We start from the raw sequence: 17,582 nt of genomic DNA on the forward strand, positions 1-17,582 counted from the left end.
TTAAAAGAGAAAGTTGTGTGCTAAGATGAATTGATATCAGTATTTTTTGAAGATGGCATTATTTCCTAAGAAGATGGCCACCAAACACTGCTTTTACTCTTATATTAAGGGAACTGTTTCTGCCTTATGCTCTAATAATAAAAGAAAAGCTAGAAATGCTCTGAAGTCAGGCTCTCCAGAGTTGTCATACAAGTTACTCCTTGGTAAGAATTACCATTCATTGAGTACCTCTTATGTGCAGAAAGGTGAAAGTGACGACTTTGAGAAACTGCTAATAGTTTTTAGTCTGGCTGGCTTATAGGATGCATTTTGGGAGAGGTGAGAGATAGCTTGGAATGATAAGTGATAATATCACAAATAGAATCATATGCCTGTAACATTTTCAAATTTGTGTTATCAAAAATATCAAAGACTTCTGGTGAATAAATATTTTATATGTAATTTTAAGCATTTAGGTAAAACAGGTGCTTTAGAAACCAGAGCAGTTGCTTATAAATTTAGATCTCTGGGTAAGAAGTGTCCTAAGAGTTTTTTGCCTACATTAGTTTAGTTGCCTGAAGAAGAGAAGGCTTTTCCTGGAGAAGCAGAGAGAACATTTTGGAAATGGAAGCTCTTCACATGTTTTGTTGACCTAGGCTTGGTTTCTGCCATGCTTACCATGGTTTACTCCATTCCTATCTCAGGAATCTTTAGAGCTAGAAGTTCTTCCATATCTTTACGTTTACCGATATGTTATTCCCAAATAGTTCAGGATTCAGTGAGGTACAAAGTGAAAAATGGTAGCAAGGAAAGAAAGCCCTGGCAACAAAAGTGATGGGAATAGTCGCTAGGACAGAGTTATAACTAGTCTTGATAATTACATTCTATCACTTAATGTGATCTGTTCCCTTTTTGTTCTTTTTAATCATGTCTGAGTTTGACAATATTGGTTATTTCCCACCAGTTTGCTACAAAATTGTGCCATAGTATAGCACTAATGAAATCCTTTTAGTATTTATCTCAGAATAAAAGATCACAAGTAGAAATTTCAGACAGAAAAAGGCAAAGTTTGGAAATAATATACTGGCTTCAACAAAACTAGGGAAGAGGATATTGGTTTATACTTAAAGATGAAATAGTTGATTGTTTTCTTTCTAAGAAGGCCTCAAAAATCCAAGAAAATTTGATTTAAAACTAATGGTAGTTAAAACATTTTAGTAACTGCTAGTTACTAAATATTAACATTTAGTATTTGTGTGAGGAGGAGTTTGCTCATAGGGGGAGAAAAATGGCATACAGTAATTAATTGTGTGGGAAGGGAAGAAGGAAGTGTGTGTGTGTGTGTGTGTGTGTGTGTGTGTGTGGAAATAGCCTTAAAGTTTTCGCCATCCTGAAAATACTGAGGTTTTGTTGTTTTTGTTTGGTTTTATGATCAATAATAAAGAACTTCAGGACTTTGAAGTGCTTAGCATCAGCACTATGAATCTTCATTTCTTAGTGATGAATGCTGATTATTAAAAATTTCCCTTTAATAAATTGCCAAATAAAACAGCTTTTAAGTGTTCTGTTTTAAAGCCTACACTAATCAGCTATATTTGGCCACATTTAGGCAATCACTAACATAGTTTATTCTTTTAAGTATTTCCCCCTTGTATACATCATAGATAGCAGTCGCCCTCAGAAACTGTTAATTGAATAAATATATAATATGCAAATTTTATAGTGAGATCCAGTGCTTCAGTTTCTGCCTTTATGATATAGCTAATTAAAGAATCTTCCCACAATTTCACTTTTTTTATATTTTATAAAATGTGAGCATCTTTTTAGGTGTTCATGTAAGAGAATATGATTTCAGGAAAACTTGGTTATAGAAAATTTGTACTGTCCCATTATGATAAACTAATTGCTTTTGTGATTCCTCCAGGGACTGTGGTTAAACATTTGAATAGTCAGTGGTGTATAGTAATTGTAACAGCTAGAACAAGGCCCAGCATAATTTTTGTGAGTCAAGAGTAGAAATGGCAACTGCTACACCATTTTGCCTAAATATTTAAAAGTTATAGATAAAAATAACAAATAATTAAATAAAATATATTCTATCCTCCTAATTTGACCAAAATACCTTCATAATAACCTGGAAGGCCAGATTCGAATTGAGGATTTTCAAACTGCTTGGAGGTCCAAACTGGGATATGACAACATGAAGAAAGAGGAATCCCCAGGCTGGCACCCTTCTTTCCCCTCTACTGGCTCCATCCTCTACCTGGAGGGCGCTGATGCACTGGCCAGTGCTCATAAGCTCTGTTCACCCTATAGGCCTGAGATTTCACACATGGTTCATAGAGTAGTTGTGCAGAAAATTTTGGGATCTTGTATACTTGGTACACGGTCTAAAAGTAGGATTGGGGCAGGGGCTCAAGTGTACATAAACTGGCTGGCTCCACATGGTCTGCCAGACACAAGCCCCTTTAAAGCCTTCTGAGTCTATACTGCCAAAAATACATTGCATGTACATGCTCTTAGGCACTTAACTTTGCAGAGTCGTAAAACCTTTGTTTCATTGCCAGTTAGTCACTGAAGCATTGCTTAGCCATTAATTTGTTTTACTTCCATCTATTAAGACACAGAAATCTCCTTAGTTATTTTTTGCAGTGACTCTGCAGTAGTAATTGCTATAAGAAATGGAGGATAAAATATTTATTCATAATTTTTTGTTGCTCTAAAGACAAATGACTAAAACTTGTTTTAAAAGTAGAAATTAAAAAAATTTTTCAAAGATGAGTTTCCATTTTTAAATCTGTAATTACTAGAATTAATGTTATGCTTTAAAATAGTCTATGGATTTTTTTCTCATCAATTCTATTCAATTGATAGTTCATTCAAATTATCATTTGTTGGACCTCGTGTGTAGCGCAGCATGCTTAGATAAATTTTTTTACTTCATTCTTAGAAGATGTGTACCTTTTGTCTCTTTATTCACAGTTAACTATCTCTTTATATTCTCTATAACCATCATTTTGCATTGTCATGTGAAAAATACATTGAAAATAAGTTGACTCAATTCCCATTTTGAATAAATAAGGGAATAAATAAAATAAATAAATACAATGAAAAATAGAAATTAACATCTATTTAAATAAAATTATTATAGTCATTTTAAGTAAAAACCTGTTTATTTGGAATTTATTTAACTTTACCATTCAGAACTGATCTCTACTCTCACGCTCATTAAATTTAAAGTTTTCATAGTAGATGTACTTGATATGTATAGATATAGTAGTGTAGTAATTCTCCTTTAATAATAGCAAAGATTATGTTTTCTAAGGCTTGCTAAAAAGAATAATCATAATGTTATAGATTTTGTATATTCATCACAGTTTTTTAAAAAATTTAGCTCAATTGACTCTGAATCAGTATTATTTTAAATAAATCATTCATGTAGGTAAATGTTGAATTTTTTTTTCATGCTAGTGTTACAGTATATTTGGTAAGTTTAAAAATCTCATATCAGTATTCTACTCATATAAATATGTGTACTGTTACAAGAAAGATTTTTTGAAGTTGCAGTTGTTTTTATTTTGTTTTAATAAGTAAGCATATGTTTCTGCCCACTGGGAGACAGGTGCATTTTAGAGCGTAGACTGGTGATTATAAAAACTCATCTGAACCTAGAATTTCTGCTAAACAAATAATTTAATAGTGCTTTGTGAGAAGATATTCCAGTTAAAGAATTTTAAGATACACGTTTTGTTAGGATAAGTTTAAATAAATACATTAATCCTTTTTGTTTGTCTTAATAGCAGCAGCTGCTGCTTTGAATGTAAATGTGAAGAAGGAAATATCTAGTCCGGCAAGACCTTGCTCTTTCGAAGAGGCCATGAAAGGTACCGAGTTAATTCTGCTCAAAAATTGTAAATTAGTGATGCTATATATTTTCTCTAGCAAACCTTACTATTTTATTTTCTCTTGTGTACTTGGAACACCTTGCAGGTTATCTTCCATATTGTAAAATAAATACTTGTTTGACTTTACTGAATGCAGAGACTTGCTTCCCAACTTGATATTTCCCTTCATTTACCATATAAACAACTTTTTTTTTTAAACGTGTTGGAATAGAGAAGTTTTTGTTTTGTTTTTTATTCCCTAATATTAAAAATCTTAAAAGTATATATAGAATACAATATATAAAACAGCCTTATAAAGCTTCTTGCTGCCAATAAGAGTAGTTGACATTGAGACTAAAGAGACCAAAATAGAAACTATTGGCATTTGAAAAAGTTGCTTTAGGTTCTTTAGGTACCATTCTTTCTTCTGACACCATTATTTCCAAACAGAAAATGAAGATATCTTCAGGATGTTATAATGTGTTTCTCAATTATGATGCTTTTGTGCCATTACATATGAAGATGTCAATTGCATAATGGCCATTGATTTATTCCTGTAATTCTAGCTTTTACTTATATTTTTCTGCCATGAAATTCATGAGTTAAATTAAATTTTAAAATTTTGTATACTTATATTTTTAAGGGGCATAATATGCTTAATACATTTTATCAAATACAGTGGATTTTTTTTCCTATTGTCATAGTAAAATTCAGCATTCATATATATATATTCAGTTTAGTATAGCTTGCCATTATAATTTCTATCAACAGTTCCAAAATAGATTAATTAGGAATTATGCACAAGTAAGTGCATAATGATCTGATTTAACTACAGGAAAATTTACAAGTTTCTGCTAGGGATAACCATGGCTAATGTTTCTCGAACATATATTAAATGCTAGGCAGCATTCCACACTCTTTACCACCATTATCTCATTTAATCTGCCAAGTCTATGAGATAGGAAATTTACGATTGTCATTTCACAGGTGAGGAAATCAAGGTTCCATAGAGGAATTTAAAAAGACAGGTCGAGGGGGCTTCCCTGGTGGCACAGTGGTTGAGAGTCTGCCTGCCGATGCAGGGGACGCGGGTTCGTGCCCTGGTCCGGGAGGATCCCGCATGCCGCGGCGTGGCTGGGCCCGTGGGCCGTGGCCACTGAGCCTGCGCGTCCAGAGCCTGTGCTCCGCAACAGGAGAGGCTGCGACAGTGAGAGGCCCGCGTACCGCACAAAAATAAATAAATAAAATAATAAAAAGACAGGTCGAGCTTTAGTGTATAAGGTAACATCTAAGCAATAATAATTCAAACGATGTTTATTAGATGAATAATACCATAATTAATCAATCATTAAAGAAAGTCAGGGACATTTATGGTCTGTCCTTTGCTAACTTTGATGTGTTCCTGCTTTTCTGCAAAAACTCCTTCATGCTTCTTTCATAGAGTATCAGGCTGGTGGGACACTAATGTAATCCAGTGTGAAATTTCTCATAGTGAAGGTTAAAAGGTTTTAAATGCTATGTTTAATTTTTGGTAATAAAATGATTTAGTCATTTGATCAAAATCTTACAAGCCTAAAAAATGGGTAAGAAACACACATACACATATTATTATTTTTCACAATTCAGACCTTCTTATTTTGACAATTTTATCAACTGAAATCATGTAAAATAATTTTATGAAGATATAAAATTAAATACTAAACTATCTTATCAGTTAAAATTTTTCATTTGTCATTTTTAAATACAGTACCATTAATTGGAGATTCCTGATCAGTTAAACCAACAATAGCTTTCAACTAGGAATTTCCCTTGACAAATAGCTTATTTTTGTGTTTCCTTGAAATCAGAGCTTTGGTATAATGCCCAGGTGCCCTCTGAGAGATTTAATTAGGTATGCTTTAATGATGAAGACTGAGCAACATAAATGACTTTTAAATTTGTGTTATGGCATAACCCTCCACATAACATTCTTTAAAATAGCCATCAATTACAGTAAGATTTAGAACTTGATACATAAATAGGACATTATGGCCAGACATTGAAAGCTTTCACCTGCAACAAGTTTCTCATTCCTCGGAGAGGGTTTGCAGGGGGAGGTGGAGAGTAAGGGGGATAACTGCACAACTGCTCAGTGAGATATTAAGGCTAGTGGTAAAGCATCATGATTCATTTTTCAGTTTTACCCAACTGTGTATATATTAACACAAAAGTAATACAAATTACATAAGATAAAGTGCACAGTGTAAACTATTGTTAACAGCTTCCAGAAAGTTTTCTATATCTATATACGTACAGGAAGATGTAAGTGAAAATTCTAGACAGATCATTCAAAAACTCTGTGATGCAGGTTTAGGACCCAGGGATAGAGTATTGATGTGCAGTCTCTCAGTTTTAGCTTTGTAAAGAGTGGTTAATTGGATGAATGTGAAAAAATAGTTGCCAGCATATGTTTTTCTCTAACTGGTTGCAATTATGTGAAAAGTTTTAGGAGCTTGTAGGAATCACAGAGATAATGTAGTTCAATCTCATTTTATAGGTAAATAAATCAAAATTTAGAGAAGTTAAGTGATTTGCTCAAGGTCACACAGCTAATAACTGACAGAGGTTGCAACTTAGATTTCCCCCAAAACTCTGTATTCTTTTTACTCTATTATTTCCATCCCTTATAAATCTTAATTTGTATTTTAACCAAATGTATTTATATATGACCTAAGTGCTGCTTTATGACAACAAACTTAGCAAAGATTTTTCTAAGTTTCCAAAATTGTTATTATTTGGCATGGATGGAAGGAGAACACTCTTTAAAAATTATTTGGCATAAACTATCAATAACAGTATTCTTCATAAATTCAAATTGATATGGGGATGGTTAAATATGTCTGTCTAATTTACTTTCTGGGGAATTCCCTGGTGGTCCAGTGGTTAGGATTCCACGCTTTCACTGCTGTGGGGCTCGGTTTGATTTGCTGGTCAGGGAACTAAGATCTCACAGGCCATGTGGCATGGCCAAAATAAAAATTAATAATTTACTTTGTGGATTTTCTGAATTGGCTTAAAACTTCTCCCCCAACTTCTAGGTAGTACAGACTTTACTTGTTTGTATGTTTTTCCTCTTTCACTAAAATGTAACCTCCAGGTAGTAGGGCTTTATCCATCTTATTCATCACTGGATCCTCATAACCTAGAACAGTGCCTGGAACTTTGTAAGGGCTCATTAAATACATAGTGAAAATGTAGGAAGAAAAGATACTAAAAGCCATTTAGTATTATTTGCAAGTCCGTTAAGATACAGTTGTGGGTTCTGAGAAAAGATAGTGTAGACTTAGCCCAGGCGGTGGTGTAAAGGTGACGGGACATCTGGTTCCTCAGTTTCCTTCTTTCTCCATTCCTGGATTGGAGGAAACACCTGAACATGAGGAATCCCAATGCTGGGCAGCCAGGGCCAAATCCATACCCCCTAACATCGGGTACCCTGGAGGTTGCAATCCTACCCATCCACCACCTGCCAACCCTTCCTTTCCTCCAGGCCCCTTTCCCACTCCCCCAGGATCACCCCAGGGGAATCCAGCTTTTGCCCCTAGTGGACCTGTCATCGTGTGCCACAACCACGTAACCAGGATGCCAACCCACAGGTCCTTACCCCCCTGCATACCTACCACCTGCCCTTGGCATGCATCCTGTGAATCCTTTGGCTCCTGGCATGGTAGGGCCAGGAATGGTGATCCACACGAAGATGCAGAAGGAAATGAAAAAAGCTCACAAAAAGAAGCACAAACACCACAAGCATGGCAAGCATTTCTCCTCCTCCTCCTCCTCCTCTTCCTCCTCTTCCAGCAGTGACTCTGACTGAATACAGGGCCTGGACTCTTCCCTCAAGTCCCTCCAGTTGTGCTCTCCCATCAAGCTTCAGATGCCATCTTGTACTGGGAGAAATTAGCCCTTGAGTCTCTCCCTTCCCCACCCCAGCAATCTGAGCCTTACTCTGCTTTTCAACCCTAACTGGCTAGGGAAAATGGGAAAAGAATTGCCATGGGCTGGCGAAGGCCGTATTCTCACTGCTTGGATAGAACTTTTTTTTGTTGTTTTTTTTTGCGGTATGTGGGCCTCTCACTGCCGTGGCCTCTCCTGTTGCGGAGCAACAGGCTCTGGACGCGCAGGCTCAGCAGCCACAGCTCATGGGCCCAGCAGCTCCGCGGCATGTGGGATCTTCCCAGACCGGGGCACAAACCCGTATCCACTGCATCGGCAGGCGGACTCTCAACCACTGCGCCACCAGAGAAGCCCGGATAGAACTTTTAGCTGATGAGTTTTACAAGAGTTTTACTTTTTGAAGATGGTGAAATTTGAGCAAAATGCTGAAGACAAGTCTAAGATCTGTAAAATGTGATTTTTTACTTCTTTTTGTAATACTTTTGATTGGGGAGATGCTATGGAAATTTAATTATGGAAAACAAAAAAACAACCTGTACCTTTCTTGTAATTGTGGCATGCTTGGGTGATTTAGTGGCAAATAAACATTTCCCAGCAGGCCTTTTTTTGATTGCACTTACTGCAAGCCTGCTGGGAAGTGGAGCCCATTTTTGGCTGATGAGCTCTGACTGCCATTTTGGAAACTAGTCTCTACTCCTTAGCTCAGTATGCTCCCTCAGGTCCTCCTCTCATCTCCAATTCTCGGTCCAAATAAAGCTGTTTTTCCTGAGGGGGGTGGTGGGGGAGATAGTATAGACCCACTTTTCCCTGTTTCTCCTTTCTAAATCTACTTAATACCTTGGAAGTATTCAGCAGTATAAAATGACTTTGAAATATAGAAAAAAGGAATAGGACTGGCTAAAGACCTTAGAACTTACAGAACAACACCAAGTGAGTTAACTGGTTTTCTTTTTATCTCCAGTTTATCTGAGTTGGGCAGCAGTTGCGACTCAGAACTGGCAACAGGCATAGACAAAATAATAAGTCTGTAAATAAGCATGAAAAGCCTGTTCTCTTTGGCCAAAAGATCAGGAAAGGGAAATCCCAGTAGAGATTTAGTGAGATGACTCGTACCAAGTGACAGCAGCTGACCCACTAGCAGTGTTTGGGGGCCAACCCATCCCCAACCTATCCCCCTGTAATAGCAACAGCAGAATTTGGAAGGGTTAGCCCACCCCATTCCCCACATCCGCCAACTAGTAATGGACCTGATCTGCCAACAGTGGAATCAGGAGGCCCAAAACACAGGACTCGTATGTGCCAGCAGCAGCAGGTCAGTACGTCTGCAGGAGTGGCAAGGGCAGAACCCAGGGGGCCAACCCATCCTCCACCCCACAGCAGGCAGCAGCACACAGGCTCCCTCCACCTGCACTGGTGGTACCAGTAGGCCCTGTGTGTCTCTATCCTTCCCCCAACAGTGGAGAGAGAACTAGACCTGGCAACACCTGGCCCTCCACCAGGGCCATAGTAAGATCCAGACCAAGTGTCTCCCAACCCTCCATCCAATGGCAGAAGGCAATCCAGGGGCAGAAGGTAAACTAGACCAGGGTCTCCCAAACCTCTGCCCAGTGGCAGAGAGCTATGCAGCCCAGACCCCACAGTTCTTGACCTTGTACCCAGTGGCAAAAGACAGCTCATGTAGTTGCTTCCCTTCCCCAGCAGCACCAACAGTGATATAATGGGAACCCCATTAGTACCAGGAGACCAGAGAACATACCAGGAGAAAGGTTTTCCCTCCTGCAGGTCCAGCACCCCTCACCCCCACCTAATGACACCAGGCAGCCCAGGGAAGCACCTTCCACTCCTTCAGGCAGCACCAGCAGGATTCCAGCTGGAGCTCACGCAAAGCTAACACAACAAGCAGATCAGAATAGGGCTCAGAAAACTAAATTATCATTGGCCGTACAAAGACTTTATGCATATGGCCATAGAAAGACTTGTATCTTTGAGCACTAGACAAAAAGTCCTTTCCTTGTTTGTCTACGCTAGTAGACATACCTATTTGTGAATAGTCTCCTTAGGAGAAGTAAAAGACTCTTGCTCAACTTATTCCACCTATTCTCACTTGCCAGAAGAAGAAAAGTCACACTAATAAGAATTATTCTCTGGGAATTCCCTGGCTGTCCAGTGGTTAGGACTTGGGCTTCCATTGCCGTGGGCCAGGGTTTGATCTCTGGTCAGGGAACTAAGATCCCACAAGCCGTGCAGTGAGGTCGAGAGAGAGAGAGAGAGAGAGAGAGAGAGAGAGAGAGAGAGAGAATTATTCCCTAAATAAATTTGGGGCAAATATGCATATAGATCTGTTAAGCAGTAACTGTGTAGGTGATGCATTTGTTTGTCAATGGATATTTATATGCAGTGTCTAATTGAAATGTAATATAAACTTGTTTTTAGATACTGAAATTTTTTAGGCCAGAAATACTGTTAATGAAAATATGTAACACTATAAGATTAACCAAACAGCCCACAACAAACTAAATTGACTACGATAAAGGAAAAGTAAAATTAATTCATTCATTTCTTCATTCAACAAATATTTATTGATTACCTACTATGCATCAGTCAACAACAACAAAATCTCTGCCTTCATGGAACTCATATTCTAATAGAATTCAAAAGCAAGAATAGCAGTTGATATTACAGGATCAACGTAAGACAACACTAATGGTCTTTCAGATTGTCTTGTGGGGTGGGCCTGAATTACTTCTAAATGCCTGCCCTGTGCATGATCTGAAGCTTTGTCTCAGACAGAATTGGATTGTGAGTTGAATCATATTGGTATTGATAGTATCTAGGTGAAAATAGGTCCAGAGAACTCATGAGTAAATAATTAATTTCTTAGAGTAATAAAGCATAGAATATTGAAAGTTAAATGGGCACTTTGCCCTCCCCCAGTATAATCAATTTCCATAGGAATTGTTTCTAGCCAGCTGGCTGTGAGACAAGCTGAATAAAGACTAGAAGGTTTCAAATATTTTTAAATCAAAATATTTACAAAGATAACTATCCTGCTCATATACCATATTCCATTTTAAAACCCTCTTTGTAGCCAGGATTTCTTCTCAATATCAAATTAAGAAATCTATGTATAAAGATATCAAATCACTATGTTGTATACCTAAGGCTAATATAATATTGTATGTTAATTATAATTCAATAAAAAAAGTTTAACAACTGAGCCTTCTGGGGAATCTATATTTCTTTACACAGGGTCTCAAAGTAGTGGTAAACCTTTAGATCAGAATTTGGCTATGTGTTCAATTTAGAAGACTGCCATTAGTGATTATCAGTATGCTCCACTAAGTGCCAATGGCAGGCTTAAATAGACGAAAAAGAAGAAAGAGAATCAAGAGGGAAAAATACTTATAATGAAGTGGTAGAACTTACCTATCTGCTATGTATTGCCTTTCCTTGGTTGTTAATCTATAACTACTTCTGAAAATACAAGTAGATGGAAGTAGAAAAATACTTGTTGGTTTTGCTTTGGAAATTTAATTGGTAAACCTAAAATAGGACTTAAAATTTTTTCTTTTCAGAAGTTTAAGTACTATCTAAGAGAGAAATGTGTTCATGTGTCAACTTGGCAAATTCAAGTTTTCTAAGACATTAATTTAGAAAAGTGAAATCTGTTTGGTTAATTGGTGGCATCTTTTAATGAGAAGCTTGAGTTTTGTTGAGGAAAGAAATGTTCAGACAATCTTATGGCCTTTAAAAAGTTTGGCTTTATACTGCCAGGCAGCCAGATACTAAGAGGAGAACATAACAGTTGTAATTGAGTAGCTTGAACCTCCTAGAGATTTCCAAGCTGTATCCTATAATATATTATGGTCATGTTAAGCAGTGCATTCATTCAGGCACCTTGGAAGGGTGCTGGGGAGTATCACTTGATAACTGAAATGCTCAATTGTCGATATTTAACTCATAGTCTCGGGCTTTTACCAGGAGTCCTCAGGGCACTGATACTTAAAAAGAGGGAAGGCAAAGAATTCCCTGGTGGTCCAGTGGTTAGGACTCTGCACTCTCACTGCCAAGGGACCTGGGTTCAATCCCTGGTCAGGGAAGTAAGATCCCACATGCCGCGCAGCACGACCAAGAAAAAAAAAAAAAGGGCACATTTTGATACACCAGTTTTGTATCTCATGCTACCATCATAGCATCAAAAAATAGACGTTTAAATCATGACTAATGTCAACACACAGTAGAATGAAATAGTTGATGATTTCAGTGATTTTAAACTTTTCTTTCTTTTTTTGATATGTGTGCAGCAATGAAAACTGCTGGATGTAACTTAGATAAGGTAAATATTCTTTCTAATGCTCTGATCACTCCACTCATATCAAGCAGTGTGATTAAGAGTGAAGATGTTACTCCAATGGAAGTAACAGCAGAGAAAAGATCTTCCCCTATTTTTAAGGTGAGCTGCATTGACTAGTGCCCCACATGTTAACCTCAAATATAAAAATTGCTATATTTTGAGTAGTTTGATTTCTTTTCCCCATATTTATGCTTTTTACTTCTCCTATTTCTTTTATATCTGTTTCTCTTTGGATTCACTTAATGAATTTTGCTTTGCAGAGTAAATGATTTTATATTCAAATAAAATAGCCTGCGAAGCAACTTCCAATATACATTTTTTTAAACATCTTTATTGGAGTATAATTGCTTTACAATGGTGTGTTAGTTTCTGCTATATCACAAAGTGAATCAGCTATACGCCAATATACATTTTTGACAAGGGAGGGATTAATACATTAGCTAGACCTTTGTGATGTGTGGTATTAATGAAAGTACTGGTTTTAGCATTTTCAAAACTAGAGACATTTTATTTCCTTTTCTCCACCAGTCTTTTCCTAAAGCTCCTTTTCCATTTTACCTTTGTTCCCCCCTCTCAATAATGTTACCAGTGATCCACAAATGGACATATTTTTAATTTGGCTATTAATTCATCAACCATAGAATTATTGTGTTCTTACTCTCCAGCAGCTGATTATTCTTCTACTTATTTGAGTATCTTTGCTTATAATACTTATTTTAAAATCCTGATGACAGTAAGACATAATGTTATCACTGAGAATCACAGCCTTACACCTGTTTTCCAAATAATAATATAGAGGGTAAAATTGGCCCTGCATATGTTTTTATAATAATAATAATTTTGAAGTATCATATGAGTTCATTTAATATTTATATGTACATGTTATTTGGCAATTTTTATTTTTTAGACTACAAAGACAGTTGGATCCACTCAACAAACATTAGAAAATATCCCTAACATAGCAGGAAATGGGTCTTTTTCATCATCATCATCATCTTCCCACTTACCTTCTGAAAATGAAAAGCAACAACAGATTCAGCCCAAGGCATACAACCCAGAGACCCTGACAACTATCCAAACACAGGACATTTCACAGCCTGGTACCTTTCCAGCAGTTTCTGCTTCTAGTCAGCTGCCCAACAGTGATGCACTACTGCAGCAGGCTACACAGTTTCAGACAAGAGAAACTCAGTCTAGAGAGGTATTACAGTCAGATGGTACAGTGGTTAATTTGTCACACCTGACTGAGGCATCACAGCAACAGCAGCAGTCACCACTACAAGAACAAGCACAGACTTTACAGCAGCAGATTTCATCAAATATTTTCCCATCACCAAATAGTGTGAGTCAGCAGCTACAGAATACAATTCAACAGCTGCAGGCAGGAAGTTTTACAGGCAGTACTACTAGTGGCAGCAATGGAAATGTTGACTTGGTCCAACAAGTTTTAGAGGCACAACAACAGTTATCTTCAGTTTTATTTTCTGCTCCAGATGGTAATGAGAATGTTCAAGAACAGCTTAGTGCAGACATTTTTCAACAAGTCAGTCAAATTCAAAATAGCGTAAGCCCTGGAATGTTTTCCTCAACAGAGCCAGCAGTCCATACCAGACCAGATAATTTAATAGCTGGAAGAGCTGAAAGTGTTCACCCACAGAATGAAAACACATTATCTAATCAACAACAGCAACAACAGCAACAGCAAGTGATGGAATCATCAGCTGCAATGGTGATAGAGATGCAACAGAGTATCTGCCAGGCAGCTGCCCAGATTCAGTCAGAGCTATTTCCTTCAACTGCTTCAGCAAATGGAAACCTTCAGCAGTCTCCAGTTTACCAGCAGACTTCTCATATGATGAGTGCGTTATCAGCCAATGAGGACATGCAAATGCAATGTGAATTGTTTTCTTCTCCTCCTGCAGTTTCTGGAAATGAAACTGCTACAACCACCACACAGCAGGTTGCAACTCCTGGCACTACCATGTTTCAGACATCAAGTTCAGCAGATGGAGAAGAAACTGGAACACAAGCAAAACAGATTCAGAACAGTGTCTTTCAGACCATGGTCCAAATGCAACATAGTGGAGACAGTCAACCTCAAGTTAGCCTTTTTTCATCTACGAAAAGTATGATAAGTGTTCAAAATAATGGTACTCAGCAGCAAGGTAATGGTTTATTCCAGCAAGGTAATGAGATGATGTCACTCCAATCAGGGAATTTTTTGCAGCAGTCTTCTCATTCACAGGCTCAACTCTTTCATCCTCAGAATCCTATTGCTGATGCTCAGAACCTTTCCCAGGAAACTCAAGGTTCTATTTTTCATAGTCCAAGCCCTATTGTCCACAGTCAGACTTCTACAACCTCCTCTGAACCAATGCAGCCTCCAATGTTTCACTCTCAAAATACCATGGCTGTGCTACAGGGCTCTTCTGTTCCTCAAGACCAGCAGTCAGCCAACATATTTCTTTCCCAGAGTCCAATGAATAATCTTCAAACTAACACAGTAGCCCAAGAAGAACAGATTTCATTTTTTGCAGCTCAGAATTCAATTTCTCCACTTCAGTCAACATCAAACACTGAGCAGCAAGCTGCATTCCAACAGCAGGCTCCAATATCACACATCCAGACCCCTATGCTTTCCCAAGAACAGGCACAACCCTCCCAGCAAGGTCTGTTTCAGCCTCAGGTTTCCCTGGGCTCCCTTCCTCCTAATCCAATGCCTCAAAACCAACAAGGAACAATCTTCCAGTCACAGCACTCAATGGTTGCCATCCAGAGTAACTCTGCATCCCAGGAGCAGCAGCAGCAGCAACAGCAGCAGCAGCAGCAGCAGCAGCAGCAGCAGCAGAGCATTTTATTCAGCAATCAGAATACCATGGCTCCAATGGCATCTCAAAAGCAGCCACCACCAAACATGATATTCAACCCAAGTCAAAATCCAATGGCTAATCAGGAGCAACAGAACCAGTCAATTTTTCATCAACAAAATAACATGGCCCCAATGAATCAAGAACAGCAGCCCATGCAATTTCAGAACCAGCCCACAGTTTCCTCACTTCAGAACCCAGGTCCTGCCCAGTCCGAATCATCACAGACCTCCTTGTTCCATAGCTCTCCTCAGATTCAGTTGGTCCAAGGGTCACCCAGTTCTCAAGAGCAGCAAGTAACACTCTTCCTTTCTCCAGCATCCATGTCTGCATTGCAGAACAGTATAAACCAACAAGACATGCAACAGTCTCCCCTTTATTCCCCTCAGAACAACATGCCTGGAATCCAGGGAGCCACATCTTCACCTCAACCACAGGCTACTTTATTTCACAACACTACAGGAGGCACAATGAACCAACTACAAAATTCTCCTGGCTCTTCTCAGCAGACTTCAGGAATGTTCTTATTTGGCATTCAAAATAGTAAGAAACTCTTTCTAATTTCTCATTTCTTAAATGTTATTGGTCGAAATGGTCACATTATTATTACTAGAAGAAAGCACAACATAGTGGTTTTAAGAGCACAGGTTGTAGTTAGACACAATTGAGTTCAAATCCCAGCTATACCACTTACAGACTGAGACCTTAGGATATTTGACCTGCATGAACCTCAGTTTCCATATCTAAAGTGGTGGTAATATTACATACTTGAAAAGGATATTGGAAGGATTAAATGTGGTAACATATATAAATGTATGTGTTTGCCATTTTAAGATATAAACTTGAAAGGAAAATGAAGTAAGAATGACAGAAAATTTTTCAGCCAATTAAAGTAAGTAGTTTCCAAGGATGTAGAAAACCATGTTTCTTTAAATGTTTATATAGCAAGGAAATTATATAGGACTTATGGTGATAACTAAGCATTGTTGTATTTTTATACTGCTTAGAGGAAACCTAGGATGAATTCTACTACTGTTCAATGAAAACCTTTTTGGAGGCTGTCAGGTGCCTCACTTTTAACTCTATAATGAACAAACACAGTAATGAATTTATCCCAGCCACTAATAAATACCTTCTTATGAATCTTAACAGAAAATAAGTAATCAGGTAGCTTCTCTATTTTAAATATCTCTGCAGACTGTAGTCAGCTTTTAACTTCTGGACCAGCTACATTGCCAGATCAGTTGATGGCCATAAGTCAGCCAGGCCAACCGCAAAATGAGGGCCAGCCACCTGTGACAACACTTCTTTCTCAGCAAATGCCAGAGAATTCTCCATTGGCATCCTCTATAAACACCAATCAGAACATTGAAAAGATTGATTTGCTTGTTTCATTGCAAAACCAAGGGAACAACTTAACTGGCTCCTTTTAACTGGATATGTGAGTATTGCATTTTGGCTTTTTTCTTATTGAAAAACATCAATAAATTTTATTATTCTTAGCAGATTTGAGTTAAGTAATAACACTGTTAGGACTCTGATCTTTTAAAATATGGCTTTCTCACAAGATGGTACTTTTTTACCCTAAATAAATTACTCTGAATGATAGCTTAGGTCATATTGTTAATACTGGGCATTCCTTCTGGCTCTAAGCTTCTTTTCCTTGGAATGACAGAACATCTGATGAATGTACTATATATCAGATATAATTATGTCTCATATCTCCGTTCCTCAAGAAATAAATATTGAATCTGAAAAGTCTGACAGTATAAATATGATAAAGTATCATTTGTAGTACTGTAATATACTTTGGGATCATTCAGGGCTACGGGAACTTTGTAAAGGCTTTCCCTCCCTATTGAGTTATATTAAACTTCTTCTTTTTTTAGAAATTCCATGAAGAAAATCCTGATTTCAAGATACCCTGAGATCTTGTGATTCCATGAGGATTATTGAACTGTTACTTTAAAAAGAAAACAAAATATGAAAAACTGTGATTGAATAAATGGATGGATTTTACTCTGACTGCAAAAGAGCACACCTGTGCTGCCTATTGCAGTGATTAACCACCATTGTTAACATCTTTTTATTTTATATTCCTAATAACAGTGATGACTGAGAATCTATTTGAGTTTCCAGCTGACAGAATTAATTGTTGCTATTTTCCTAGGCATTATTTCTTTAAAAGTACAGTTTAAATTGATAAGCTGGATCACTCAGTTATTATTGCTATTAGAAAATAATTCATGTTTCATGTTTACTTTTGTTCTTCATTCAGATTTTCTTTCCTGCATTTAGTCAAGTAGTGGCTTTTGAAAAAGGAAAGTTCAAATCATAACTTAGGCTGTGATTTTTCAATATAAAAAGCACAGCTATTGGCCAAAATGAAGCAGTCTTCATTCAGTTTTTATAGAGAAACTGAAGGGGTAACATTCTGACAGGTAAGCTGTATTAAGAGGTCTACACAGATAAGAGGACTCTATCACAGACAACACACAAACTGGGAACAGCTGGAATGCTATTGATTTTATTTTTCAGAGAGTTGTTAATTCTCTGTGTTTCTGTTAA

The 17,582-nt window shown here is 37.5% G+C and overlaps 1 protein-coding gene and 1 pseudogene across 4 annotated transcripts in view; both read left to right on the forward strand.

Moving 5' to 3' along the window:
* The window catches only part of NFAT5 (nuclear factor of activated T cells 5), a 124,625-nt gene extending 108,178 nt beyond the window's left edge, over nt 1-16,447 (forward strand). For 2 of the 4 annotated variants that reach the window (XM_065898700.1, XM_065898702.1), the window contains 4 exons: nt 3,780-3,863; nt 12,098-12,246; nt 13,055-15,557; nt 16,212-16,447. In XM_065898700.1, coding sequence (XP_065754772.1) covers nt 3,780-3,863; nt 12,098-12,246; nt 13,055-15,557; nt 16,212-16,447 — 2,972 coding nt within the window. The remainder of the gene's footprint in view (nt 1-3,779; nt 3,864-12,097; nt 12,247-13,054; nt 15,558-16,211) is intronic. The other 2 variants (XM_065898701.1, XM_065898703.1) reach the window with 1 other exon arrangement.
* On the forward strand, nt 7,276-7,713 carry LOC136141390 (proline-rich protein 13 pseudogene; annotated as a pseudogene).
* Nucleotides 16,448-17,582: the final 1,135 nt, after the last annotated feature.

The sequence above is a fragment of the Phocoena phocoena genome, chromosome 20 (genome assembly GCF_963924675.1).
Source record: "Phocoena phocoena chromosome 20, mPhoPho1.1, whole genome shotgun sequence".
NCBI lineage: Eukaryota > Metazoa > Chordata > Mammalia > Artiodactyla > Phocoenidae > Phocoena > Phocoena phocoena.